Source organism: Thamnophis elegans, chromosome 3 (assembly GCF_009769535.1).
Source record: "Thamnophis elegans isolate rThaEle1 chromosome 3, rThaEle1.pri, whole genome shotgun sequence".
Taxonomy (NCBI): Eukaryota; Metazoa; Chordata; class Lepidosauria; order Squamata; family Colubridae; genus Thamnophis; species Thamnophis elegans.
Genome location: NC_045543.1, coordinates 97,752,013 through 97,762,388, shown reverse-complemented (window position 1 = coordinate 97,762,388; position 10,376 = coordinate 97,752,013). Strand labels below are relative to the sequence as shown.

The following is a 10,376-nucleotide window of genomic DNA, read 5'->3' as shown; positions in this document are numbered from 1 at the left end:
AAATAAATGGAGACAGTAGGACAGGGAGGTTAGGCACACTGGTGCGCTTACGCTCGCAGAATCATTGTCTGTTCACTAGGCCAAAATGTGGCACCGACCCATAAAACAGTAAGTCGAATCGGGCTTGACTCGTAATATCATCGCACCTAATTTTGAGAGGGAGGAAAACGACCCCCCTCCCCCCATCATCAGCGGCAGCTTCTTCTCTTTCTACCTTTTCTTTCCCGCCTGAGAGGCTGTGACGTCACCCCGCGCAGCCGAAGACTCCGCCCCTTGCGCTGCTCCTTTCGGTTTCCCGACGGAGTTTTGGGCTGTTTCGGGCCTGTCGCGGCCCAACCCGGCTCCCTCTGGCGGCGCTGAGTGTCCCGGGCTGAACGTGAGGTCCAGGACTGCTGTAGGAGATGTCCCGGCCGAATAGCGTCTCGCCTCGTCCCTCGGGGAGCGGGTCCACAGGCGGAGGCCCCTCTACCGCCTCCGCCGCCTCCTCGTCGTCGTCCTGCTCCGGCGGTGGTCGAGCTAAGGGACTGAAGGACATTCGTATTGACGAAGAAGTGAAAATCGCTGTGAATATCTCTCTGGAGCGGTTTCGGTATGGGGATCAACGAGGTAATGGCTTCCTACCCCCGAGGCGACGCACAGTTGATGGGGTCGTCCCTGCCTTGAACCAGGGCAGCCCCCTCCCCCAAGCTAATCCACTGTTAAAGGTTTGCAAATTAAGTGATCCTGCTTGTTGGTTCTTCCTCTGGATTGACCTGCAACCGCTCTCTCAGTGTATCCGACAAACACAGTGGGGGTTGTGGTTCAACACAACTGGAGGATATCCCTTATGGAGTAAACAATTGCTGGTGAACAACTGTCTGTACTATTTTCCTTAGCCTTGGGGTCAAAAGTGATAGATGTCTGTTATCTAAAGGAGGCCAACCTTTCCTCCTCTTGCATCACTCTGGCTAGGAAAGTAGGACTGTCTTGGTTGCTGATTGTAGTTGCTGCTGCAGAAATAATGTAGCAGCATCAATAAACAGCATCAATACAGCATTTATTAAGGACGATATTCAATCTTTTAAAATCTATTAGATACCTAGGATCTTTCATTCTCTTGCAACTCACAAGGCAGTTTCCCCCTATTAAATTTTTTGTTGTTGTTGTTAGTTGCGAAGTCGAGTCCGACCCATCGCCACCCCATGGACAACGTTTCTCCAGACCTTCCTGTCCTCTACCATCCTCTGGAATCCATTTAAGCTCACGCCTACTGCTTCGGTACAAATGATTTAATGTGGAGTTGCCCATACTGATAATATTTTCAGGCATTCAGAAATAAAAGGTTTTTCTACAGTTTTATATCAGGTATACTAAGGGAAGATTAAATATGAGTTAGATTATTTGGCTCGTGTGTGTGTGTGTGTGTGTGTGTGTGTGTGTGTGTGTGTAGCCAGCCAGCCAGCCAGCCAGCCAGCCCAAGCGGCAGATAAGGCATGTTTCCAATTGTGCTTTCCCAAATACCTTGAAAAGGTAACAAGCAAGCATGGTGGTCATAATGAATCCAGGAAGTTTATCAGGCCCTGGGCACCAATCATTTTTTGGTTGAAGAAATTAGTCAAATTAAAGAATTTATGTACTTTGGTATAATATTTATCATATATTCATTTGTCTATTTATTTAAATGCTATGTAAAATAAGAATGTACATTTAGCAGTCAATATTTTTATTTTCTCCCCAGTGTATTACCAATCAAATTTGTTAATTGATAGATGATATAACTCTGTGTGTTCTGTTCTGAAATAAGATCCATAGAATTTAATGGAATCTTCCCAGATGAGACTCCTTTCTCATCTTTGAGAAATATTTTTTCCTGTTTATGGATGAAAATAATCCAAAGACTGAATATTCCTGTTGTAATTTTCTCCTGCAGAAATGGATTTTCCTTCATCATTGACGAGCACTGAGAGAGCTTTTATTCATCGATTAAGTCAATCTCTTGGTTTGATTTCTAAAAGCAAAGGGTAAGATGGTATCTTATAAAATAAGCAGCTTCCATATGTTGTGAGTCAACATGGGTTGTTCAGAATTAATGTTTCTGATGCAACTCTAGTTTTAAGCTTCTGAAGTATTTTAATGATGTTGAGTTCTTCATGAGTTTTGTGTGCTTCTGTTTTAAATAGTGCTACATATAGTTACTGTATTGCTGTCAAGTGCTTGTTCATAATTCCATGTTCAGATAGAATTGATAGCCAGATAACACTGACTATTCTTAGGTTTGGAAGGGTACATAAATTTTGTAGATTTTAGAAATAAAATGCATTGAAATGAAATGTACTTTTTTCTAAATAAATATTTTAAAGAATTAACTAGGTTTTCTGATCATTGCCTATGTAAAAATTCTTAATGTATTTTATTCTGCGAATTTTTATCAGATACTAAAACTATATATGATAATTTAAATAATCACAATGAAATTTCTTTAGTTGGAAATAATTGTGATACGTATTTGTGATCTCAGTAGGTGGCAGCATCTGACTGAGTTTGAAAGGTAACTAGACTCTCCCTGGTTAGTGTTGAAATGGAAGATGTAAGTACTGTAGACTAACTGGGAAGTTAAAAACATCCCAGAAGTCAGCAGTGGAAAACCTTATATCAAGAAGACTGCATGGATGTATCAATCAATCAATCACTCAATCAATCAATCACCAACTTCATTTAAAAGATACTTTACTTTTACTCTTATATTATTGTCATTAGTAAAATTCTAGATGTTCCTAAAAAGTTATTAATGCTTTAAAAAGTATGTGTTTATATAGCCATTTCAGCTTATAGTATAAAAAGCCTTATCCTAGAAACAAACTCACTTCTACATGTTTTAAATCCTATTCATTGAAATGTATACTGAGCATTTAAAATACAGTAAAGATACTCAGCTGTGTGTTTGATTACATTTCAGAGTAGCTGATCTATGCATTGATAATTCAGAAATAACTGTTACAGACAACAAATTAAACAGAAACCTAGCATATTTTAATATTCTTTGAGATAATTATTTAATGTCCAGATGTTCTGATTAATGTGAATGTTAAGGCTCATTCTGGCAATAAATACAACAATGTATCCATATTACAGAAAAGGAGCGAACAGATACCTAACTGTGAAGAAAAAAGATGGATCCGAATTGGCACATACAGTGATGACTTGTAATTTGATTCCAAACACAAAGCATGCTATTAGAAGTTTAGTTCAGAGATTTCCTGTTACCAATAAAGAACGCACAGAACTTCAACCAAAGACAGAGAGGGGAAATGTATTTGCTGTTGAAGCTGGTAGGTTGAATATCCTGTGAAAAACTACAGAAAATTATGGGAGGAAAATACGTTGCTGAAAGTCATGCTTAAAAAAATGTTACCATTACAGTCTGAGATTTTTATAAATGTGATGATTGCTATCCTAATGAGTGAGAGTTCAATCCTGTGTCGATGGTGCTGATTCACCATTTCCCCAATAGTGTTTTATTGTTTTTTTGAAAACTTTTCTAATTCTTCCCTAAAGAAGAAAGGAGAAGTTTGGTGGAATGCTTCCCATTCCCTTTAATGAGTTCCAAGCAGAACTCAGCATTCATACCCTTATCTACATTTTCAAGTAACAATAAGAGTCACAGGAATAACTTCATTAAGAATGAACAGTAGGTAGAATTTGACATTGTTCAAGTGGGATTTCAGTACAAATTCCACATTTCTTAAATTATACTTTGAGGAGCTTGGGCCATATCAGATGAGATTCTGAAGAAATCTGAGGAGATACACAGTGGACCGGCCTGCTCTTTGATTCCCCAGAAACATTTTGATTTTTCCTACTATTGTAGCTCAAAGACCATTTTAAACTATTTTTGTACCAAAAAAACCCTTACGTTCTACTTCCGCCATATGGTAAGGCTGAGTTTAGCTGTTTTAATCTCATAAGCTATATAATATTTTTTAAAAGGTTAAAATTTTCCTTCTGTTCTATTAAGTCTTAAATAGGCAAACGTTTAGCAGACCAGGTAGTTTGGTAACCACACAGAAATGATGAGAGTAATCCTAAAGCTTTCACCTGGGAGCTGTAAAACAGATTGTATTAGTTCTGGATTTTATTGTGCAATCACTAAGCTATTTACTACTTTCATCTTTGATTTTCCTGGTTTTCAGAATGAAAATGTAAATAAAGAATAGCTGTTCTGTATCCATTGTGAACAATGGAATGTGTGTCTGTTGTCAGGCTGAGCAATTCCTGTTTATTCACAATTATGTTCAACCGGAATTTTATTTATCAAAGAGTTACTATTACAGTACAAACTAAGTAATAGTTTGGTACTGTCTTGCTGTGTGATATTCTATTTCTAAAACAAAATTGTTTATTTATTACATGTTAGAATAGATAAATTTTCATCTTATCATAATCCTTATTTCCCCCCCTAGAGAATAGAGAAATGAGCAAAACAAGCGGGCGTCTTAACAGTGGCATCCCTCAGATCCCAGTGAAACGAGGAGAATCTGAATTTGATTCATTTCGGCAGTCTCTACCAGTTTATGAAAAGCAAGATGAAATCGTTAGAATTATTAAAGAAAATAAAGTAATTTTGATTGTAGGGGAAACTGGATCTGGAAAAACTACTCAGGTATGCTATATATAAGAAAAATAAAAAATATGGAACAGCTGTCCTAATTAGTAAATAGTTTTAATATTTTAAAATCATCTAGTTTCATGGTAATATGTGATGTGGGATTTGTATGTATAGTTAACTGATTTTTTTTCTAATAATAACACCTATCTTTATGTTCAGATACCACAATTTCTACTTGACGACTGTTACAAAAATGGCATACCGTGTCGCATATTTTGCACTCAACCAAGACGGTTAGCGGCAATTGCTGTGGCTGAAAGAGTTGCTGCTGAAAGAAGAGAGAAGATTGGTCAGACTATTGGTTATCAGATTCGATTAGAAAGCAGGTCTCACCAAATGTTTTTTGTATTCTTAGATTTCAGTATTTTAGAAGACTTGCAGATTACAGATTGTGCAAATAACAAGGTTTAAGAGATAATCTCACCCCTTGCTTGGCATATTATATTTTTTCTTTTTGATCCTATACCTCTATATTCCTCTTCGTTTGGTATAGGAAGACTAGTATGCAGGTAGTCCTTGACTTACGACCATAAATGAATCCAGAATTTCTGTCATATATCATGACAGTCATAAGTCAAGGCATCTGTGTTACAAATTTTATGACCTTTTTTGTGACAGTCAGTAAATGAAACCATTGTCCAAAACAGGTGTTTTTTGCTGGAAACCAGAAGTAAATGGCACGGGAAACTGCAAATGATCATAAATGGTCTGGTTGCCAAGCTCCCAAAATGCAATGACATGACCATGGTGGGGAGGCGACTGTCAGAACTTTGAATCTGAATTATTGTCAGGTGGGAAATATCAGGATAGTATGACATTCCAATTAAATTTATTTTATTACTAGTCATGCCTATGTATAGGAATCTACTAAATTAATGGTTAGCACTATCTTGGTGTTAGATAAGTATCAACAAAATTCCAGAGAGTTTGAACTTAGTCCATTTGTAGCAATGTAGGCCAATTCCTTTTTTGACTATGTCCCAAGGTTCTGTCACTTGTACACGTGTACAACATTCTTGAGGTGGCCTGTTGTAACTTTGAACAGTCACTAAATGACCACGAATAAAGGCAAATATATGTGTCCCAGGATAATGTTGCAGGATCCAATCTGGGTCGGTCACTGGGACCAGAGGTTTTGTCTTCCGAGCTTTTAGACTTGTACTGGAGCCCATATTTCTACTGAAGGTGGGATCCAACATGAGTCTGAAAGCTCAAGACAAAATCTCTAGTACTGGTGACCGACCCAGATTGGATCCTGCAACTAAATGACCAGTTATAAGTCAAGGAGTACCTGTAATAGGCTTGTTTGACTATTAATGCTGTGTTGCATTATAATGATAAATACTAATAGCATATACTGTTTCCAAATGTAATCTATATCATCATCTCCCAAGTCTATTTTTTTAATAATTCTTCCTTCCAGAATTAGTCCACAATACATAATGAAGTGATATAGTATTTATATGATGCTTTTCACAGAAGCTTTGTCTCATAGATTTAGATTTTTTTTTTAAAAAAAACCCTTTCCCAGTGATTTATTGGTTTACATTTCCAAGGTTTTAAAAATATAGTCCAAAATTTGTTTTAATACTGGTAGTGATTTCCGTTTTCCTTCTAACTGTCAAGTGCTCTACTCTTTTTTGTGATTCCTCACATTATTCTTGATTATGTTAATCAAGCTTGGAAATTGTGAAACTAAGTGTAGTTAAGGTATTTAAAAAATATTTCTTGCAAGTTGCTTCTGTGTGTAATGCTGACATTGATTTGTTGAGGAATCAATCGGTGTTTCTCATTGAATGAACATGAACTGTTTCATATTTTAAGCACCACCTTCTAGCCTTAGATTTTGTGCAGGTAAGTTTAGAAAAAAAGCACTTCCACCTGCTACTATGTGCCTATGTTACAGATAAATTTTGATAGAGGAACTGCATGTAACATAGTCTTTCTCTATTGTTTTTGCTTAGACAGGGTTTTCTATACTCTACTCTTTTCTTTGTGTTGAATCTACAATTTAAAACTAGTCATTTGGTCTTTCAGAATAATATTGCTCCATTGCAGTACAACTGTGTAGTACAGCTTGTTCAAAATTTACAGTGTTGAAGTGATAACATTGTAATTAGAAGCCTTTATTTCTAGAAACTTCTTGTCTATGTAATTGTGCTTAAATGTTTTTATTTATTCATTAAACATTTTTATAGCTACCCAACTCACACATTGATAATTTGGAGAGACTTACAAAATCTAACAAATAACTTTATATTAACAGGGTTTCTCCAAAAACGCTCTTAACATTTTGCACGAATGGTGTATTACTTCGTACACTAATGGCGGGGGATAGTGCATTGTCTACTGTAACTCATGTTATTGTGGTAAGTCTGGCCAATGTTTTTCCGAAATGGTATCCTTATTAATGTGCAAACTTTTTAATACAAAATTTTATTTATTTTAAAATAAAAATATTTTTAAATAATGTTTTAAAGTAAAAATGTTAACAGATTAAAAAAAACTTATTAGCATGTTAGTGGTATTATTTATTTAATCAATTTCTAAGAATGCCTTTTCTCCTTTAACTCTTGTATTGCTTTATTGATCATATATTACTTTGAGGCACTTGCTCCTGGACTCCAATAGAGGAGTAGGTTTTGATTCATTTTTTAAACTTCTATAGATGCGTTGAATAGAATTTGATTATTATACTTTCTATAACTAGTAGGTTCTAAAGCTTGAACAACTAAACCTACATACTAGATATTTTTACCAGTGTTTGTAAGCTTGAATCGTGTAATAATGTATTGATAAATTTACAATTTAATTAAAATTATTTTGAAATTCTGATCATTTTGACTTAAAGAGGTTTGATAAAAACATTTAACTTCCAATATGAACATACTTGATACCTATGGGTACCGAATTATGAAAGCATATCGTTTTCTGTCTTCAGCAATTTCTATATATAATCAGAATGTGAAATTTAAGGAGCAGTTTTCAAATGAACCATGTAGAATTTGGGATTTCATTTGACAGCTTGAATATTCTGAAGCAAAATACTACATAAAATTCCAGTAGGGGGAAGCAGGATGAATTATATGTTGATTTTTGGGACTGTTAATATTAGATGGGACAATTGCTAGGTAATTCTGAGAGTTTGAGCCCATACATTAAGAGTGTGCACAAGGTAGAGAAAATATGTCGACCAGTAGAAATGAAAATCAGTATTTGTAGACCATGCAGTAAAAACATAGCAAAGCATAGCTTCAGTATAGTAACCTTGGTCATTATGATGTATGCTAATAAAGACAAAAACAAACATGACCATCATTTCTATTATCATTTTCCATGTTAGGGGTTTCAAAATCTCATGGCCAATGGTTTCATTGGAATTTTAAGAACTATGGCTACCATAGGGCAAATATGGATGATAATCATAGTGATTATACTATCTGTTCAATCATATTTGATTCTCAATGATTCTATGGACCAGCACTCTTCATATTTTTTTATCCTGTACAGTTTAATTTAGTTATTTTTTTCTTTGGGTGATGTTGGCTTTTATAGTGTCTAGCCATTGTGTTTAACAGCCTTTTTCCTTTTACTGATGATCATCCTAGCATAGTTGTTTTTTCCAGTGAGTTTCATCATGTGATACGGCTGAAATAGGTAAGGTGGAATTTTGTGGTTTTGTCTTTCAGCCATGTGGTAAACTTTTATATTACTGACTACATGCTTGTTGTCACATTTTCTGTCCAAGAAGCCTTATTAAATTTATATATAAATGATGAGATATGTATAATTGAGATGTTTGCAAGAGATGAACAACTTCAGTTGACATGACAACAAGAAACAAATTATAATGTGATGTAACAAAATGCTCAGGTTTTATTATAAAAACCATGGTTTGTTTATATTGCAGGATGAAGTCCATGAGAGAGATCGATTCAGTGATTTTTTGTTAACAAAATTAAGAGATATGCTACAAAAACATTTGTCATTGAAACTCATACTTTCTAGTGCTGCTCTTGATGTGAATCTCTTTCTCAGATATTTTGGAGGCTGTCCAGTGATATATAGTAAGCTCAAATATTTTTTTTAAAATCCCAGTATTAAATACAGTTCAGGAAGATATGTATTACTCTGTGGGACAGAGAGAGGGGTAGTGGGGAGAGGGAATGAGGGAGGATCTCATATTTTGGACACATGCTGTAAGTTAGCCAATTTGAAATATCTTGGTTCAAAATTATTGCCCTATTATGCACCATTTTGTCAAGTCAAAGTTTACCCTCAATGAAAAATTTAGTAGTACTTAGATTATTTGACATAATATGTTTTTGAAAAAAATCAGAATCTCTCACCTGTGATATAATATTTTTGTTCAATTCTGAGTATGTAATCGTTACCTATGCAGAAGTAAATTTGGATCTAAACGATTTGGATATAAACTTAAAAAATATTACTCCTATTACCGTATATACTCGAGTATAGGCCGACCCGAATATAAGCCGAGGCACCTAATTTTACCACAAAAAACTGGAAAAGTTATTGACTCGAGTATAAGCCTAGGGTGGGAAATGCAGCAGCTACCGATAAATTTCAAAAATAAAAATAGATACCAATAATGTTTTTGAATATTTATTTCAAAGAAAAACAGTAAACTAGCGGTGTATTCAATGAAATACTTCACTCACCTCATGATGCTGATGTCCCGCTGTGATGATGATGTCCCGTGCAGCCACGGGAGCGATGTCCCGCCTCCTATGACACACGGCACAGTGATTCCTATCATTGGATCACTGTACCAGAGGAGGTGGGACATCGCTATGTGGCTGCTTGCCATAACAAGGAGGAGGTGGGACATCGTTGCAGAGCGGCAGGAGGGGGAGGAAGGGGAATCGTAAGACAGCCCTGCATTACATTAGAACGTGAGTAGGGGGGATGGTGTGGTGCGCGCTGCGCGGCAAACTGACACAGAGGGAGGGGAAACTCACAGGGACACTGGGCCATTCACGAGTGTCACCCAGCGGCATGGCCCCGCCCCTTTTTCTCCTCCATTTCGGGCAAATTTTTCACTGACTCGAGTATAAGCCGAGGCGGCTTTTTTCAGCCCAAAAAGTGGGCTGAAAAACTAGGCTTATACTTGAGTATATACAGTATGTATTAGATGGAGCTTGATTTAATTGGGCAAACAATTATCCTAACATTTTTTTCCAGTGGTTACAGTAGCAGTCTAAAAAGAGCATTGAGGCAATGAAACAGCTTTGGCATTTGAGTTCCACAAGAGAAAATACTAGGATTTTGAAAAGAGAACACAGATACACATGCACGTGCACGTACACACACACATTTGTGATGCCTTAAGAAATAAAATAAGCATAGTTCTGCCATCATAACCAGCAGTGTTTGTGGCATTGATTTTGTGCCTTAAAACATGGCATATATTTATAACGTGCACACTTGGGGTATAATTCCAGCACTGCTTGCTGGATCTTGCTTCCTCCATCAATTCTACTGTAATTCTCCCTTTGTTAGTTAAGTTTTCATCTAAGTTTTTTCTCAAGAACTGAAGTGTGGACAATGTTTGCTCAAATATTGGCCATACTTCAGTTCTTGAGAAAGAACTTGGATGAAGAATTACCAATCAAAGAAAGAAGGCAGAATTACAGCAGAATTGTTGGAGGAAGCAATTTGCCTTACTGAAAAAAAAAAAAAGCCAAATTCCAGTGAACAAGACTAACAC

General features: G+C 36.2%; 1 protein-coding gene across 3 annotated transcripts in view; it reads left to right on the top strand.

The window, feature by feature from the left end:
* Positions 1-264: 264 nt before the first annotated feature.
* YTHDC2 (YTH domain containing 2) overlaps positions 265-10,376 on the top strand; it is a 51,039-nt gene continuing 40,927 nt past the window's right edge. Inside the window, exons 1-7 of one of the 3 annotated variants that reach the window (XM_032213428.1) lie at positions 265-606; positions 1,910-2,000; positions 3,112-3,308; positions 4,440-4,639; positions 4,805-4,971; positions 6,912-7,014; positions 8,556-8,712. In XM_032213428.1, coding sequence (XP_032069319.1) covers positions 402-606; positions 1,910-2,000; positions 3,112-3,308; positions 4,440-4,639; positions 4,805-4,971; positions 6,912-7,014; positions 8,556-8,712 — 1,120 coding nt within the window. In that variant the 5' untranslated portion in view covers positions 265-401. Of the gene's footprint in view, positions 607-1,184; positions 1,345-1,909; positions 2,001-3,111; positions 3,309-4,439; positions 4,640-4,804; positions 4,972-6,911; positions 7,015-8,555; positions 8,713-10,376 lie in introns of those variants that run through there. The other 2 variants (XM_032213429.1, XM_032213430.1) reach the window with 2 other exon arrangements.